This window comes from Fukomys damarensis, unplaced genomic scaffold, assembly GCF_012274545.1.
Source record: "Fukomys damarensis isolate Sample0158 unplaced genomic scaffold, DMR_v1.0_HiC HiC_scaffold_21, whole genome shotgun sequence".
NCBI classification, from domain to species: domain Eukaryota; kingdom Metazoa; phylum Chordata; class Mammalia; order Rodentia; family Bathyergidae; genus Fukomys; species Fukomys damarensis.
In genome coordinates this window covers 6,826,460-6,845,699 of record NW_022900933.1, presented here as the reverse complement: position 1 = coordinate 6,845,699, position 19,240 = coordinate 6,826,460, and the positions used below count along the sequence as shown (strand labels likewise).

The 19,240-nt window shown below is 37.7% G+C and overlaps 1 protein-coding gene across 1 annotated transcript in view; it reads left to right on the top strand.

Annotated features, from left to right (window-relative positions):
• Kcnh5 (potassium voltage-gated channel subfamily H member 5) overlaps positions 1-19,240 on the top strand; it is a 332,835-nt gene that overhangs the window by 71,314 nt on the left and 242,281 nt on the right. The window contains exons 5-6 of the mRNA XM_010638760.1: positions 466-581; positions 8,342-8,734. Coding sequence (XP_010637062.1) covers positions 466-581; positions 8,342-8,734 — 509 coding nt within the window. The remainder of the gene's footprint in view (positions 1-465; positions 582-8,341; positions 8,735-19,240) is intronic.

Sequence of the window (19,240 nt, the reverse complement as noted above, 5' to 3'; positions counted from 1 at the left end):
CAGCTGGCAGAAGGTGGAGACAGGTGCCGGAGGCACACTTGCATCTGCGACATGGATGTGACACGTGTCTGCTCACCTTCCATTGGTGCGAAGCAGTGACATGGGCCACACAAGGAATGATGGGAAACGCTGAGAACTGGAAAGAGCTGGCTGGCTTCCCGAGAGAGACCCGTGGAACGTGAGCGGGAGCCCTGAATTTTGTCGACAGTCACCAGCTTTGGCTACAGGGAGCACATAATAGACATGGGCACAGTGCAAAGGTCACGCGTAGAAACTGCTCATTATTTTATATCTTCATGTTAAATATATGGCAGTGTCTTTGTGGACCTCAAATGCTTTAGGTTGACTCCTCTCATTTGTTCTTGATGTTTTGTGATGGCTGTGGTGCTTTGCGTATTAGCCAGAATCTTGGATTCCTTGTTTATTCTATATGAAAACGCAAGACTTTCTTTCTGTATTTTTAAGGTTGGACGAAGTTTGCCCGATTGACGCGGGCTTTGACAAACAGCCGGAGTGTTTTGCAGCAGCTTACGCCAATGAATAAAACAGAGGTGGCCCACAAGCACTCACGATTAGCTGAGGTAAGTGTGAGGCTAGCTTTGCTTCACAGGATGGTGGTGTTGGCACATTTTTTTGTCCCAAGTGATTCCATATAAATATTTCCTGCCATCATATTAAAACAGGTAGGTGTTAATTAATTTTCCCCTTGTAGAAGTGGAGAAATCCCAAGTATTTGTTTTTATCCTCTCCAACTTTTGAAGATCGTGACACCATTGGAGCAATTGTGTGTGCAGCAAGAACGTGTGAAGGGTTTGCTCTGTGCTTGGCTCGCTGCAAAGGACATAGAGCTGAATAAGCAATGGGCTTCGCCGTCAGGAAGTGAAAAACACAGCAGAGGAAAGTGACCACAGAATGTTAGTAAGACCATGCGGAATGCAGTGGGGATGTATGAGGTAGGCCTGTAGGCAGATGCCTGAGTGAGTGAATCCTGGGTGAACTGAGTCTGGAAGGCAGGTCCAGGAGGGTGGCTGGCATATGCAAAGTTCTAGGGTGATACAGGACGAGGGGTCCAGTGTGCCTTCAGTATGGTTGAATTCAGGTGGGGAAGGACAGGTTAGGGTGGTGTGCAGTAAGATGGTGGTGGTTAATGTCTCATGTGTCTGGTAAATCTCTTAAAGAGAGACTGGTCCCAGCTGATTTCTTTTATGCAGTGGACCCTTGACAGAAAAACTCGATTTGTTTGCAAGGGCTGGCTGTAATTCAGGTTGGTCAATGAAGTCTCAGGCTCCTCTACACAGTCTTCAAATTTTCTCTCCTGTATCCAGGCAGCTCTCACTGTCATTAGAGAGACATTCACCGGCTTTATCAGTTAACCCCACACAGGAAAGGATGTTGTAGTGCTCCTTCTAGAACTCTTTAAGGATTAAATCTGTATCTCAGGCCACTTGGAAGCACAAGCTGCCGGAATTTGGTTTGTAACCTGAGACTTTGTAAGTTAAAACTGAAATTCCAGTTGTAACCCAAATTGTGTCAGGCTGGTCATAACTGGAGGGTCCACTGTATGTCATGCTTTTGCTGTATTAATTTAAAGACATTTAAAGAAGGGGTCCTTAGCTCTCACCAGATTACAAAAGGGATCTGAGGCATAGGGTGATTGAAATCCCTCGCCTGACTTACTTGCTCTGTGGAGACTGAGTGCAGGAAACCAATTATGAAGCCCTAATAGTAATTTAGCTGGAATGAGCCTAAGCATGGAAGTCAGCAGATTATAGCCACACCAGGATTAGAGTCCACACGCTCGCTGGTAGATGAGAACTGTGAGGCAAGATGATGAGAAAAGGATAAGTCTATGATTTTTGTTTCAGACATTTGTCTAACTGGTATGAAAGATGCCAACTAAGCTACCACTATGCTGAACAAAAAGTGGGCACTCAGAAAATCTTCTGATGTGACTTACAAAGAGGAGCAAGATAAAGTGAAATGTGTATGTTCATCAGTTTACTCTGCCAGAGAGCACTGAGCTGCACACCAGAGTAACTTTTAAAAATAGTTGTAAATATGATATCCAGTTTAGAGAGGGTTAGGAAGTAAAATATGTCCCTTCAATTTAGACAGCTGTGGAGTTTCTCTTAGCCTGTAGTTAACAGAAAGACTTGTTATAGTTTTCTGCTCTAAATAACACTGTTAGCTTGGGGAAAGATTAATACTTTGAGGTATTAAAATGTTTTAAAAATAGATATGTTTTAAAAATGCAAATAAGACATTAACATCACTGTTACTGTAATTATTTGTAAAATTAAAAAGGTTATATGAAATTAGAACACTATTTAAAATGATTAGATACAACTTAGTTTTTCAGCGGTGCCTGTTATTAAGTACTACTTGTTTTTGATACCACCTTCTTGTTTGCCTGAAGTTGTCCATGTCTAAATCCAAATCCGCCTGAAGAATAAGAGCTAGTTTCTGTGGCTGTTGAATTTTATAGTCATGAATTCTCCTGGGTCTTGATCAACTATACCTTATTCACACATTTCCCTTCCCATATTATGTTACTGGATAAGAACAAGAAAAAGGTTTCCCTAGAGAAGAAAACTCTCTATCTTAGCCCGCTGAATAACTCAGGATTTGTTCTTGTTGTTAATCTATGTCAAGGGAACACTTAGAAATCCTAGATTTTTGATGGCACTGTGTCCTTAGACTTTCAAAAACATATTCAAAAGCAGTACCAACTTAACACAAGAAGGTTGTTTTTCCGGTTATCCCAAAGATTTATATAATTTGCTCAAGTAAAGTATCTGGTTTTGCTGTGGAATTTAGGCTTTTTCTCTTTTCCTAAGATGTGAATTTGAACTCAGTTTCACCTATCTCCTAATTTTGGAGCTCAACCCCAGTTGGAAAGATTCTAGTCTCCACATAAGAAGTTAATTGACTTTCCACAAGCATTGGCATTGTGCTGATGGTCTTCAGCTGGTTCACATTTATGCTGCAGGGAGATAAATACACACATCCTAGCCTTGACAGTGGGCCCAACTCCGTTAGAGTCAGTGCTCTCAGATCTTCAAAGAGGAAGAATGTGTGTGTATTGATACAATACATCAAAAGGGTGATTTCATCCTTTCTTCATCCAAGGCTTATGGCTTATGAAGGTGCAATGAAATAGTGAAAGGGAAGAATTATTACTCATTGCCTCATAACAGAACCCAGTTGTGGAGCCCGGTGATGATGGCTGCTCACAAGAAAGAGTGATACCTAAACGCACGCGTGGCTGTCTTTGTTATTGTTGCCCCTTTCTTTCCTTTCTCTTCCTCCTCCATCTCCTCTTCCTACAACAGCCTTTTCTCTCCTCCTATTCTTGCTCTTCCTCCTCCTCATCTCACATTTTGAGAACCTTTTCGATATGTTCGTCACTGTCTAAATAATCGGTTTGGGGATGGCTAAATATAAGGCGAGGATCTCGTCTGATCTGTACATTGTCAGCACCTCCTGGAAGGCTTTGAAAATACAGAGCCCACACAAGACCAGTTCAGTCATTCTTTGAGGTGGGGTTTAGGTGGGAGTATATTGTATGTTTTACAAGCTCTCCAGGTGGTGCTAATGCGTAGTCAGATTTTAGACATACTAAACTCGGGAGTGAGAGCAGAGGTTTTTCATTTTTCCGCAGTACTGGGCAGGGACATGTTCATTAACACAGCAGGCGGTGTCTAGGGCCCACAACACTTAAAGCAGCATTTTGATTTCTATTAAAAGCAAAAGAAAAAAGAATGTTTAAGCAGAAATATATAATATTAATATATTTTTCTTTGTACCAGTATAGTTATAAAATATATTTTTAATTTTTTTTAGCAGGAAGATGGGGTCCTGTGGCCCATGTGTAGGTAGTAATACCCCTTACCCTCAGTTTTTTCTTATTTCCCAAATTTGATTTCTTTGTGATCAAACTACTTTATGTAGATATAAATGGTAAAATGACCATACTTCCAAAATTTCTATATAGACTCAATGTAATCCCAATTGAAATTCCAGCAGCATGCTTCACAGACCTTGAGAAAACAATCCAAAAATTCATTTGGAACAAGAAGAGACCTAAAATAACAGAAGCAATTCTACACAATAAAGATAAGGTAGGGGGCATCACAATCCCAACTTCAAACTATACTACAAAGCTACTGTGATAAAAACAGCATGGTACTGGCAAAGAAACAGATGTGAGGACCAGGAGAACAGATTAGAAGATGCAGAAACAACTCCAGGCACACTCAGCTGCCTCGTCTTCGACAAGGGAGCCAAACACCCTCACTGGAGGAAAGATAGCCTCTTTAATAAATGGTGCTGGAAAAACAGGATTTCAACTTGCCAAAGATTAAAATTAGACATATATCTCTCACCATGCACTAAACTAAAATAAAAATAGATTAAAGATCTAAATATTAAAACAGAAACCCTAAATTGGCTGGAAGAGAGGTTAGGTAGATCTCTTGAAGACACTGGTGTAGAAAAAGATTTTATGAACAAAACCTCAGTTGCTCATGAATTAGCACAATCAACAAACGGGATCTCTTCATATTAAAATGTTTCTGTACAGCAAGAGAAACCACCAACAGTGTGAAGAGACAGCCCACAATGTAGGAAAAAATGTTTATCAGATATTTTTCAGACAAAGGTCTACTATCTGGAATATATAAAGAACTTAAAAAAATCAGACTTCCTAAATTTAAAGACCCAATCCAAAAGTGGCCATCTGAAATGAACAGATGTTTCTCAGACAAAGAAGTAGGAATAGAAAATAAATATATGAAAAAGTGTTCAACATCACTGGTTATTTGAGAGATGCAAATGAAAACAGCACTGAGATTCCACCTCACGCATAAAGAATGGCTGCTGTCATGAAATCAGTGAGTAACTAATGCTGGCGGGGCTGTGGGGAAAGAGGAATCCTGCCCCACTGCTGGTGGGAGTGCGGACTGGAGCCACCACTGCGGAAATCAGTATGGAGATACCTCAAAGAACTAGGATTGGAGGTCCCATTTGACCCAGCTATTTCCCTGTTTCTTCCCCAAAGAATTAAAAGAATCATTACAGTGATATATGTGCACCCATGTTCATAGCAGCCGAATTTGTGACAGCTAAAACTAGGAAGCAGCCCAACTGCCCATCAGTACGAGACTGGATAAAGAAGATGTGTATGTGCTTTAAATAAAATGGAGTACTGCTCAGTCACAAAAAATGAGAAATTAGAGACATTTATAGCTGAATGGATGCACACTGAGGTGGTACTCTTAAGTGAAATAAACAGAACACGTGTAAATACTGAATAATTTCTCTGGTTTGAGAAACTAAAAGTATAAATCAGGACTAAAAGGTATAATAGATAATGTGAAACAGGAAGAAAAGGGACAAAGGGGAAGGGGAAATGGGAGGGGTGGGGAAAAGAGAAGGGAATGGAATTAATATGAGAAATGAAAAAAAACAAATTCTTTGTAAATAGGGAAGGACAGAGGGGTTGAATTGAGGGCTGGGGAATGGGGAAAAAATAAGAACCAAGATAGATTATGTAAGGTGCAAATTTCCAATGATGAATGTCACTATGTTGTATACATAAAATGTACCAATAAAATTAATTTAAAAATAGTAACACTGTGTGAGAAGGAAATTTCCCTGGTTCCCGCAGTGAAGTTGGAACTGATAGACCAATTGCTGAAAGACAAAAAGAGAAGCCATTCTTATGTACAGTTCTTTACATTTAAAACCCTGTCACAACACAAAGCTCATAGTCCTGGTAGAATAATTTGTTGCTAAGTAATTTAAGAATTTACAGGCTGGGTGTGGTGGCACATGCCTATAATCCCAGCACTGGGGAGACTGAGGCAGGAGGATTGCTGCAAATTCAAGGCCAGCCTGAACTACATAGTGAGACCCTATCTCCAAAAACAAAACAAAAATAAACCAAACAAACAAAAAAGAATTTATGAGAAAAATATTCACGGGGCACTGGCAATATAGGCAAATACATAAAAGATCCTGAAAATACTTTTTTATAACCCTCCTACTAAAATATTTCATGTTGAAAATAGTAAGAATAGATGTTGTATACTTGGTAATCAGTTATGTAACTTCAATTTATGAGAGAAATTTTAGGATAGTCTCTCAAGTTTCAAAAGATGCCTGTATATTTGTTTTGCTTTGTGCTGTATAACCCACAGTTACATGCTAATGAGTACTTCTGTTTATATCTGCTTCTGCACTCAAATGTTTAATGCATTTATGATTTAGACTCTTCATCTCCTACCTCCTGGGTTCCATTAGTTCTAGAGACACTGAATAATTAGTTGGGTAAGTTGGGCAAAGTCTGTTGGAAGTGTTATTTAACAAAACAAAACAAAAACCTTTAGAAGTAAAAAAATACATGAATAAAAATTGCAAAGTAAAATTTATTCACTTATATGCAAAACTACCACCGCCATCAACATAACAACAAAACAAAACCCAAAACACCAAGTTCCCACTTAGAAAATTCTTCAACACATATTATTCTGAGCTTGATGGGATGGAGCAGAGACTTTTTTTAATTAAAAATTTTTTTATTAAGTTTATTGGGACATTTTAGGTATACATTACAGTTGCATTCATGATTGGGATCTTGTACCTTTACATGACAGGTCTTGGTTCTCATTTTTTCCCCGCACTCCTACCCTCCCTCACCCCCCTCCCCTGTTTAAAAGACTGTTTCCATTTTGTCCTTTTCTCATATTTTTTCCCCCTTCTTTCCTTTCCCCTATCCTTTACACTTCTCCTACTTCTTTATCCCTTTTCTTCCTCTTTCACCTTGTCAATCAATTTGGATCTTATTTACACTTTAGTTTTCACACTAGAGAAACTATTCTGTATTTCTACATGTGTGTGTCCTATTTATTTCACTTAAGAGTTTCACCTCAGTGTGCATCCATTTAGCTGTAAATGTCTGTAGTTTTTCTTTGTGGTTGAGTAGTAGTCCATTTTATAGAAAAACCACATTTTTCTTTGTCCAGTCTCCTGTTGATGGGCAGTTGGGCTGTTTCCAAGTTTTAGCTATTACAAACTGTGCCGCTATAAACATGGGTGCGCATATATCTCTGTGGTATGAATCTTTTAATCCTTTTGGAAAGATACCCAGCAGAGGGATGGCTGGGTCAAATGGAACCCCTAGTCCCAGCTCTTTGAGGTATCTCCATATTGATTTCCATAGTGGTTGCACCAGTCTGCACTCCCACCAGCAGTGGAAAAGGGTTCCTTTCTTCCTGCAACCCCGCCAACATTTGTTATTGATTGATTTCTTCATAGCTGCCATTCTTTGTGGGGTGAGGTGGAATCTCAGGGTTGTTTTCATCTGCATCTCTTGAATGACCAGTGATGTGGAACATTGGAACAGAGGTTTTTGATGTGCTTCTTCAATCCTTCTACAATTTCCAGCTTTCAGTTTCAGAAGACAGTGCTAAGTCCCCCGTTTGTCCCATTCATCCAGGGGTCCCCAAGACTCTCCCCTTGCTTTGACATCTGCTTTTTCTTGGTTTCTTTAATTAGACTTAAACAGAATAAATTAAGGTTCATACAGTCTTGGACTAAAATGTTTTCATTTATCCAAGAGGTATGGAGAAGTAAACCTGAGTATTTAGCATTTTTTCCTGTAGGGAATTTGCATCTGGCAGGAAACTCTTTATGTCCCCGTTTAGGGAGAAAAGGAAAAAAGCCGGCTATTGCATAACCCAATTCCATATACTACTATGCTAATCAACAGAGTGCTTGCTGACTTTCTCAGTAGCGAGGCCACCAACAGTGGGGCCGTGGGGTTCAGCAAAGCTGCCAGAATCAAATACTTCTCTAACTATGTGTGAATAATGGGTAAGGTGAATCACACATACTGTGAAAAGCAAAGTGGTTCCAGGCAGGCCTGTGAAGTTGGGTTCAGAAGGCCCGGGTGTCGCTGGCCAGTCTTGGCCGCTGGAGAGCAAGGCAGGTGGAGAAGTAAAGAGACCAACTTCCTTGAAGTAGTTGGTCTTGGAGTGACTTGCTTTGTTTTTCTGTTCTTTTTTCTTTTTTTTTTTTTTTTTGGTACTGGGGATTGAACTCAGGTCCTTGTGCTTGAAATGCAGGCGCCACAACCACTGAGCCAAATCCCCAGCTGGAGTGACTTGCTTTGAACCAATTTCAATGTGGGACAATTCTCAAGATGGAGACAAAGCTATGTAGCATGCCTGGCCTTGAAGCAAGCAGTGAGGACAAATGGGCTGTGCTTTGACAGTTTTACTTCACCGCCAGGTGTGCAGAGATGGGCAAGTTGTTCATAGATACTTTTTCTCTCTTTTAGGTTCTTCAGCTGGGATCAGATATCCTTCCTCAGTATAAACAAGAAGCTCCAAAGACACCACCACACATTATTTTACACTACTGTGCTTTTAAAACTACGTGGGATTGGGTGATTTTAATTCTTACCTTCTACACGGCCATTATGGTTCCTTACAACGTTTCTTTCAAAACAAAGCAGAACAATATAGCCTGGCTGGTGCTGGACAGTGTGGTGGATGTTATTTTTCTGGTTGATATTGTTTTAAATTTCCACACCACTTTTGTGGGGCCTGGTGGAGAGGTCATTTCTGATCCTAAACTCATAAGGATGAACTACCTGAAAACTTGGTTCGTGATTGATCTGCTGTCTTGTTTACCTTATGACATCATCAATGCCTTTGAAAATGTGGATGAGGTAAGTTGTTTTTGGTTTTGTGGGTCTGACTACTGTGGATCATATGTTCTGAGAACATCAGGATGAAAAGATTGCACAGATGATATGAACATCTTTGTAGCCACCACTTTGAAATCTCATTGTATTAAACACCTGTAAAAGTTGTATTTGATTACCCTCCGTTGCGTTTCATCTACTTTCCCCCATGATTTCCGTTTGAACGTGCTGATTACTAGAAAAATGGCTGTGGTGAAAGGTTGTGAATGGAGGAGGTAGAGGAGAAGCAAAATAGCTGCTTTTGGAGCCAGTAGGTGATAAAGTAGATATATTTTCTTTGAGAAATGGCGATATTTTAAAATTGTGGATCCATGGGCTCCTTTCCTCCTGAACCAGATGAGAATAATGCTAGAGTTAACAAAGATGATGAAACCCCACGGAGAAATGGTTCTTGAATTTTTGCCATTTTGGTTTCTGCTTTTGCTGTAAATATTGTCTGCGTGCATTTGTGGAAAGAGATGGTATTGAATTCTTATGTGGGGTTTAATGGAAGACTCTGCTCTTTCAGTGTTATCTGTGAGAGTGGAAATATTTAAAATGTGCAATATCTTAAAAGATCTATCTCTGTGTTCACAGCTTCTTATTATCTAACTAAATATGATTAATCTCAGTTAATAATATATAACAGTCAATATAGAATATCTCTATTATTAAAATGTTTTCATAATAATGTTATTAAATTATTTTTCTTAAAGCTTCTTCTCTGTTTTTATTAAACTATTCAGATGAAAAATTCTTTACTACATTGTTGCTAATGACCTTTTTACTCTATGTGTATTGGTAGTTAAGTCAAAACTTTTCTTTGATGACTTTTTCCATAAAATTTCTACTTTCAGTGAACTAAAATGATATTAAAATTTATTTCTCCAAATGTCATATATAGATGTTGTATTTTGATACTGTTAATGTAATTGTTACCTTAAAAATTATGGAAAAGAGGAATCGCAGTAATTCATTTTCAGTTTTAGATTCAACTTACGTGTAGCTTTTAAAAGTACATTTATTTATTTCAAATTTACCCTCTGGAGATGGTTAAAAGGAATTAATTTTGAAAATACTAATATGATAAAGCAACAATAAGCAGTATTTCACTTATTATATCAGTATATTATGACTGTAGTTATTTAGAACAACAGTTCCCAAGTTTTTGGTCCCAGGGGTAGGTTTTGTGGAAGACAGTTTTTCCATGAGAAGTGGCAGGGGGAGGGATGGATTTGGAATGATTCCCAGGAGCACTCATCCTGGATCCCTCCAATGTATGTACAGTTCACAGTAGGGTTTGTATTCCTCTGAGAATCTAATGCTACTGCTGATCTGATGGTGGCAGCTGAAGATACAGATAAACTTTGTGGTTGGCATACCGCTCACCTCTTGCTGTGATCTGTTTCCTAACAGGCCATCGACCAATACTCATCCATGGCCTGGGGATTGGGAAACACTGATTTAGAAAATAGTCATAAAGATTTTAATAGAAATAACCTCTCAGTGGATTCCAAAAGGTTAATCTCATAAATAGAGAGTTGAATGGTGTTTACCAGGGACTAGGGAAATCGAAGGGTGGTTGGGAGAGGTTGGTTAAAAGATGGAAAATTTCAGTTAGGTGGGAGAGATTAGCTCAGGATATCTATTTTACAGCATGGTGACTATAGTTAACAATATGTTTTTGAAAAATGCTGAAAATGTGGATGGATGGAAGGCATGGGGATGTACTTGTTAGTTGTGTTACTATAATGAAATCCCCGAGGCAGGCTAATTAGGAAGTGAACAGAAGTTTATTTTCCTCATAGTTTTGGAGGTTTAACTGAAATATTGGACACCCTCCTTTCTTTGGATCCCTGATGAGGCTGGCGGATGGCAGGGTGGGAGCAGGTGGTGGAGTACTCACATCTGGAGCCAGGAACAGAGGGGCAGGGGAGAACAAGAAGACTTCCATGGCCTGTGGCCTAAACACCTCCCTTTAAGCCCTGCCTATTAAAGGTCCACAGGACCTCCCAGTAGTGCCTGGATAGTTTGTAACATTTTCTTATTGGCATTTTTCATTTCATAATATGCACTTCTGTTTTTTTCTTGTCTTTTTAAACCTCAATCGCTCATTGTTTTTAAGGCTGAATGATACTTCACTGGATGTGCCATAGTTTGTTTATTTATTCTTGGCTGCTTCCAGGTGTGTCAATTATGAGTAAAGCTGCCATAAACATTTATGTGTGGATTTATATGTGCATATAGGTTTCCAACACATTTGAGTAGTACCAAGGAGCACTGTTGCCGGATCATATGGTAAGAATGTGCTTAGTTTTTTAGAAAACTGCCAAACTGTCTTTCAAGGTGGCTGAGCCGTTGTACATTCTCATAAGCAATGCATAAAAGTTTCTTCTTTTCTCCATCCTGGCTAACATTTGGTGGTGCCAGTGTTTTGGATGTTGGCCATTCTAGTAGATTATTGTGTTATATCATTTTAATTTGTAATTCCATAATGATTTTGAACATCTTTTCATCTGCATATTTGTCAGTGAAATACCTTCTTTGATGAGGTATCTTTTCTGATCTTTTGTCCATTTATGAAGTGAATTTCTAGAGTTCTTTGTGTGTTTTGGATAAAGTTCATATAAGTATTTTGTAAATATTTTCTCCCAGTGTGTGGCATGTCTTCTCATTCTCTTGATACCTTTCACAAAGCAGAGTTTTCAGTTTTAATGAATTCCAGCTTATCAGTTATTTGTTGCATGGTTTGTGTCTAAAAAGTTGTATCTAGAAGGTTATCATGAGCAAAGTAAGTTAGATTTTCTTTTCTTGCTATGGTTTGAATATATTTTGTTTCTCTTGAAAACTAATGTTGAAATTTAACCCTCATTATGGGATATTAAGAGGCGGGACCAGGTGGGACATTTTAGAAGTGCACTGGGCTCTATCCCCAGGAATGAATGAATCCATTTATGAGATGAGCGGATTGATGAACTAATGGGTTATCTGAAGAGTAGATATACTGTAAAAGCCAGTTTGTCGAGGCCTCTTGTGTGCTCTCATGCTCTTGTCATGTGACATCCTGAGCTGCCTCAAGACTGACTTGAGAAGGCTACCATCGGATGTGACCCCATAACCTTGAACAAGAACCACAAACCAAAAAATTTCTTTATAATTCTCAGTCAATATAAGTCTCAGTCTTAGTCTTTATAAGACTCAGTCTAAAGTATTGTGTTAGCAACAGAAAATGGACAGACATATTATTGTCTAGAGTTTTTATGCTTTTAGGTTTTCATGGATATGGTCTTTCTTTTTTTTGATACTGAAGATTGAACTCAGGGCCTTTGCACTGAGCTGTATCCCCAGCACTTGTTTTATGAAACATTGCTTTATTAGTACATATTTGCAGTATATAATGTTTGCATTCCTTTGTGGAGTTGGTATGCATACATAATGCATCTTGATTTATTTTTTATCCCCTTTCCTTTCCCTCCCTCACCCCTCCCTCCATCTCTGATCCTCTTCCCCTTTGAGGAAAATTTGTCTTCCTACCTCCTATTATGTATCTTCTTTTGCTCTTTATAGCGATGAATGGATACAGAAATGGGGTATTACACACAATGGAGTATGACTTTGTCATAAAGATTAGATTAACTTGAGTCATTTGTAGGAGAATGAATGCAACTCAAGATCCCAATGTTAAGCAAAATAAACCAGATCCACAAGCTTAAGTATGTGGTCTACTTTGAGTTAATTTTTGAAGGGTGCAGTGTCTGTGTCTAGATTCTCTTTACATGTGGATGTCCAGTTTTACTGTGGCCATTTGTTGAAAAGACATTGTATGCTCTGTTGTCAGAAGTCAGTCAACAGCACTTATGTGGGTCTCTTGCTGAGTTCTGTTTCTGTTGTTGTCTGTTCTTTCTCCAATGTCGTACCCTTCCAGCTGCTATAGCTCTAAGGTAATCTGACGTCAGGTAGCGTCAGTCAGGCCTCTCACTTGTTGTTCTCCTTCAATATTGTGTTGGCTAGTGTGACATTTTTACCTTTATATGTGGTCTTTAAAGTAGATTTGTTGACATCCACTAAATAATGCAGTAGGATTTTGATGAAGATTTTGTTGTATTTATCATTCAAATTTGGAAGAACTGTCATTTTGATGATACTGAGTTTTACTATCCATGAATAGCTCTTCATTTATTTTGTCCTTGGATATCTTTTATCAGAATTTCCTCATTTATGTATTATACACATTTTGTTCTGCTGAACTATTTCAGTTTTGACAGTACTAACTTAAATGGCATTGTTTAAGTTTCAAATACCTCTTGCGCATTTCTGGTGCATAGGAAGGCAATTGTCCTTTTAATATTAATCTTATATCCTGCAAACATGTTATATTCATTTATTAGTTCCAGGGTTTCTTTTTTGTTAATCCATTCATATTTTCTACATAAAGAACCATGTCATTGTTGAACAAAGAACATTGTATTTCTTAGTTTCCAAATAGTGTATCTTTTTAAATTTTTATTTTTATTTTTTTAAAATTAATTTGATTGCACATTTTAGGTATACGATATAATGACATTCATCACTGGGAAATTTGCACCTTTACCCAATCCATCTTGGTTCTTATTTTTTCCCCATTCCCCTGCCCTCCCTCTTACCCTTCTATCCCTGCCTATCTACAAAGTCTTTGTTTCCATTTTTTCATTTTATCTTATTAATTCTATTCCCTTCTTTCCTTTCCCCACCCCTCCATTTTCCCTTCCCCTTTGCCCCTTTTCTTCCTGTTTCACTTTATCTGTTATACCTTTTAGTCCTTATTTACATTTTCAGTTTCTCACACTAGAGCAACAATTTGGTAATTACACATATGTGTCCTACTTATTTCACTTAAGACTATTGTCTCAATGTGCATCCATTTAACTATAAATGTCTCTAAATTCTCATTTTTTTGTGGATGAGTAGTACCCCATTTTATAAAAAACCCACGTATTCTTTATCCAGTCTCCTGTTGATGGGCATTTGGGCTGCTTGCATCCATGTTCATAGTGGCACAATTTGTAGTAATAGGTGTATCTTTTATTTCCTTTTTTTTTGGTCTTATTGAATTGGCCAGTGTTTTCAGAATGATGGTGAAAAAAAGTGGAGGAGGTGGAACATCCTTGCCTGCTTCCTGATCATAGGGCAAAAGCTTCACTAATAAGTATGTTTGTCGTGGTTTTTATAGATTTTTTTTTATCAAGTTAGAGAAGTTTCTCTCTATTCCTAGTTTTATGTTTTTTCACCCTAAATCATGAATAGGCATTCAATTGTGTCTAATGCTTTTTCTATATCTGTTGAGAGGCAGATGGCGGAACCTCTGAGCTAAATCCCTGGCTTCTATATCTGTTGAAATGAGCATGCAGTTTTCCCTTGTTTGCCTGTTGATGAGATAGATTACACTGATTAATTTTCATGTATTGACCCAGTCTTGCATTCCTGGGTTATCTCCACTTGCTCATATATAATTTTTTATCCATTTATGGGTTCAGTTTGCTAATATATTGTTGAGGATTTTGGCATCTATGTTCATGAGTGAAATTAGTCTATAGCTTTCTTGTAATATCTTTGGCTTTAGTGAAATGCTGATTTCATAAAATGAGTTAGGAAGTATTTTCTACTTCTGCATTCTGGAAGAGATAGTAGAGAATTGATATAAATTCTTCCTTAGCTATCTGAGAGAATTCACTTGTGAACTTATCTAGGCCTGAGGCTTCCTGTTTTGGAGTTTATCAATTATTGACTCAGTTTATGTAATAAATATAGTTCTATTTAGATTGTCTATTCCTTTTTGTGAATTTTAGCAGAGGTGTCTTTTAAGGAAGTGATCCATTTTGTCTAAATTCTTAAATTTGCTAACATAGAATTGTTCATAATATTTCTCAATTAATCTCTTAATGTCCATGGGATCTATAGTTCTTCGAGGACGTTTCCTCTTTCATTTCTGATGTTAGTAATTTGTATCTTTTCTCTTTTTCTTAACTAGCCAGCTATAAGCTTATTTATTGTATTGAATTTTTAAGAGCCAGCTTTTGGTTTTGTTGACTTTTCTTTATTGATTACTTGTTTTCAATTATATGGATCTGTTCTAATTTTATTATTTCATTTATTCTTCTTTAGATTTAATTAGCTTTCCATTTCTAGCTAAGGTGGATGTTTAGATAATTGACATTGTGTCTTTCTTCTTTTCCAATGTATGCATTCAGCACTATAAATTTCCCTCTAACCACTGCATTCACTCTATGCCACACGTTTTGTTAAGTTACATTTTCATTTTCATATAACTCAGAATGTTTTAAATATTTCTTCAGATTTCTCCTTTGACTCATGTTATTTAGAAATGTGTCATCTAACCATCAAATATTGGGGAGATTTTTCCAGGTATCATTCTGTTACTGATTTCATGTTTAATTCCAGTGTGCTTTGAAGGCAGACATTGTATGATCTCTATTCCTTTTAAGAACTGTAGTGATTTGGATAATAGTAAAAATAATTTATATTTTATTTCTTATTGGATTAATGGTTTACCAATACCTATTTCATCTTCCAGTTGTAATAAAGAATTTTAATACAACAAAGATCTTTAGACAATTTAGGGTTAGGCGCTGTGCTGGTTTCTGGAGGAATGGAGCAGGCCTCATACTTCCCCAAGGCAGATATTCCTCTCTTCCTGGGTCTGAGGGCTCACTGTGATGCCTGACACATAGTTGCCATCCATCCTATAAATATTTGTTCTGACTTGATTGAGGTATTAAGCCTTATTATGTTTTCTAAGTAGACCAGTTTCTTGTTAATAGTGGTAGGACCAGGTGGAAATCTTTGTGGCATAATCTTAGCTGTACTCTAGACTCCCAGAGAGCCTGGCATTCACTGTTCTTTGGCCACCGTGCTTACATCTCCTCTTGTGAGGACCTTTGTACACATATTTTTTTGTAAAAACATTCTAGTTAGATAGCCTGATCTTTTGTCTTTTCATGTGTGTTTAGTGATGATCTTAGAGTTTAGACGCCTAAGCTGGGACTTCCCCCTGGGTGGAAGTGGACAAATATTGTGGACAAATATGTGGACAAATATGCAAAAAGAGAATGAAGACATAGTCTCTGAATGGAAGCCTACCTACCTTCTAGTTTGAGAGAAAAACTTGCTCACAAGCTATGAATGGTATTCATAAAAGAGGGGTCAAGGTGAAGGTGGAGGTGGGGAAAAGAATTGGAGAGTGGTAAGAGTCAGCCCAGGAGCTAACGTGCAGTCTGACGGCTGTGGTCTGAGCTTCTAAGTTTTACTCCTGGTGGAGATTGAGGACAGAGAATGTTATCAAGGTCAATACCCACATTTAATGATAGATACTCATCTCATATTTGAAAATTGTGGTGATGTTACAGGAACACATCTGTATGAATTTTCCACTGAGACAAAGAAGTCTGCCTCACTGAAGGAATTAGCTGTGAGAGAATAGGAGATAGAAAACCATGAGAATAGCACTGAAGCTCCTTTATTTGATTTTGTTGTTTATGTAAGAAAAAACTTTTGTCTGTATTTATCTTCATGCATGATGAATGCTTCTTATTGTTAAACATTAGGGAATGTGCTCATATAAAGACAAAGAAGGTTGAGAAATAAAACAATCTATATGCTTTGATCACTTAAAAATTTATCTTAGCTGTGGATGCTAGCATGAAGCTCTTTGTCTTTTTGTGCAATAATTATTCCATTCTTCAGGAGTCATAGTTTTTTTACTATTTTGTGGAAAAACTTCTAATGGAACTACTGCATTTGGCCTTTTTATTATTTCATTTCATTCTATGATGTTACTTCTTTAACACAAATGCCAACCTATAAGAATGTGCTTATACTTTGTATATTTCTTCACTTTAACAAAGGTTATTTATTAGACATTGTTGGTAAATGTTTAATAAGCTATTTCTAGTGTTCATGAGAATTTCTTCTTTGGTCAGTTGTCTTCTTTGTTACCTGGGAACTGATGAAAGAAACTTATCACTTACGTTTCTAGGCTTATACTAGAGAAGCCTTTATCAGGAAATTGAACATGGCTCCTAAGCTTCAAGGAATTTTTAATGGACTATAAGGAACTTGAAGAGCATAAGGAAACTTAAGGGTCCCTTGAATTACACAAGTCTAACTATCCTGTGTGGAACTCTAAAATGCCTACACTGTTGTTATAAAGGTATTGGGTTAGGTGAGATCATTTGATATGAAGCTGCTATCAAAAGCTGAATATAAGCCCTGAATATGATCAGTACAGCCTGCTGATAATGTAAAGCTGAACTGAATTAATTTCTAACCAAAGTAAGGGAAGCACTGCCTTGTACAGCTTGGCAGTGTCTTCATGTGGAAAAACTAGGACAGAATTTGTTTAAGAGTTTCAAGTTTGATGTAAAGTGGTTCTTCAAAAGCAGGGAGAGGTTTGGGGAGTGGGCTTTATTAGAATTGGGTAGAGTTCAAGGGTATGATACAATAGTGCAGGATTGATAGAAACAGTAAGATGGATTTTATTTAAGTAATTATTTTTGTTGCTGGGCATTACATTTAGGCCTTCATGGATGCCAACCACTTGCCCTACCTTTGATAGCTCTAGCCTTAAGGTGAAAGTTTTGAAGGAAAGAGTTAAAAAAATATGAGAGCATAAGCTGTCTGCTGATGTTTTCCACTACAGAATTAATGAATCCTTGGGACATTCGGGTAATGAAAAATCAAGCTATTTATTTGAGCAAGAAAGACATAGAAAAATAGTAATTCTAAGAGGTAGAAGAGTAGAATAAAGTCATGTTAACATAAACAACATATTCTTTGAGTCGTCAGTGTTCGATTTGCGGGGTAATTTCAGTTTTTAAGGTTTTTAATTCAAGATGGCTCTAGCACCTGCCAATAAGTTTTCCAAGATTTGAGTTGTCTCCTGGGGGATGCTGGGCAGAAGAAGTGCAGCTGTGTGGATTGCTACACAGACCTGTGAGGTCAGTTCCCGCAGAAGAGGGTCCCTAATGATGCCTCACTGAGCAGCAGCCATTCCTTCCCTGTACACTTTGAGTCTGCCCATCTCAAGCATGGTCCTTGGCCGTCCACTGTGAGTGAGAATGTTTCATTAATTATTTCATTAATAGTTTCATCCATAGTCAGAAGATGCAAACATGGACTTTACAATAAAATTCTGGATGCATTGTTCTGGAAGCTGCTAGTTTTCACTGTGGTTGTTTGTATTTAGGTCAGTGGGTTAATAAAAATCAGCTGTCTTCAGTTGTTGCATTTGTACAGCGGATTGTATGGAGTTATAAATGGTTTTACCCAGAAAGTTTTGTTTGCGATTTTGTAGACATTGCAATTATTTTAGCCCCTGTTAACGAACAGGTCTAGATTGCAGCAGCCTGGGCAACAATTACTGTACCATAATTATAATTTTTAGATAAGTTGAATTTTATACTTAGCATAGTCCTGCTAGAAGTTGGATAATAGCATGTATATTCAATGAAAATGTTGCCTAGTAAAGAGTGTGATTGTTTTTAGGAAATACAGAGTTCCCGTGTATAGAAGTCTGTCAGCATAGCCTGTAGGCTAGATTTATTTCACAAGTATTGACCACTAGCTTAATTGTATTTCTGCTTGATGGTGTATTTAATGATGACTTCACTTGACTTCTCAGGTTTGATAGGATATTGGGAAATACATGGGTATGGCTCAAGAATAATGTATTTTTCTCTCAAAGTAATTGTTAAATGCAAAAAATGCCTTCCTTGCTTTCACTTTTCCATTTACTCCTAAAATATACACTGAGCTATTTCTTTATTCTAAGTAATGGGGATTCAGCAATGAACATGCATGCAAATTCTCCCCTATTTTCATGGAACTGCAAGAGAATAATTACATCAGACATTGTTCGGAACAGCACAGAAGACTTTGTTCAGGTATATAGTAAGAGTGGAGAGAGACTGTTACAATACGGGTGGGATAGTGATCTCAGCTTTGCTGAAACAAAGAGTGGAGAGGTTGATTAATGGGATGAGGCCATCTATGTTTGCTAACTACTACTTATTATAATTAGTTTCCTACCCTCCTACAGAGGCTAACCAACAGGATAAAAGGTGTGGTGCTAGATCAAGGTGAGTCAAGAGCACCAGGTGTAACAATTCCCAATTTGAAACTATACTACAAAGCCACTGTGATAAAAACAGCATGGTACTGGCAAAGAAATAGGCCTGAGGATCAATGGAACAGACTGGAAGACACAAAAACAAATGCAGATGTACTCAGCTACCTCATCTTCGACAAAGGAGCTCACCATCCTCAGTGGAGGAAAGATAGCCTCTTTAATAAATGGTGTTGGAAAAACTGGATATCAACCTGTCACAGATTAAAATTAGACCCTTATCTTTCGCCATGCACTAAATTAAAATCCAAATGGATTAAAGATCTAAATATTAAAACAGAAACATTAAACTTGCTGGAAAGTAAGTTAGG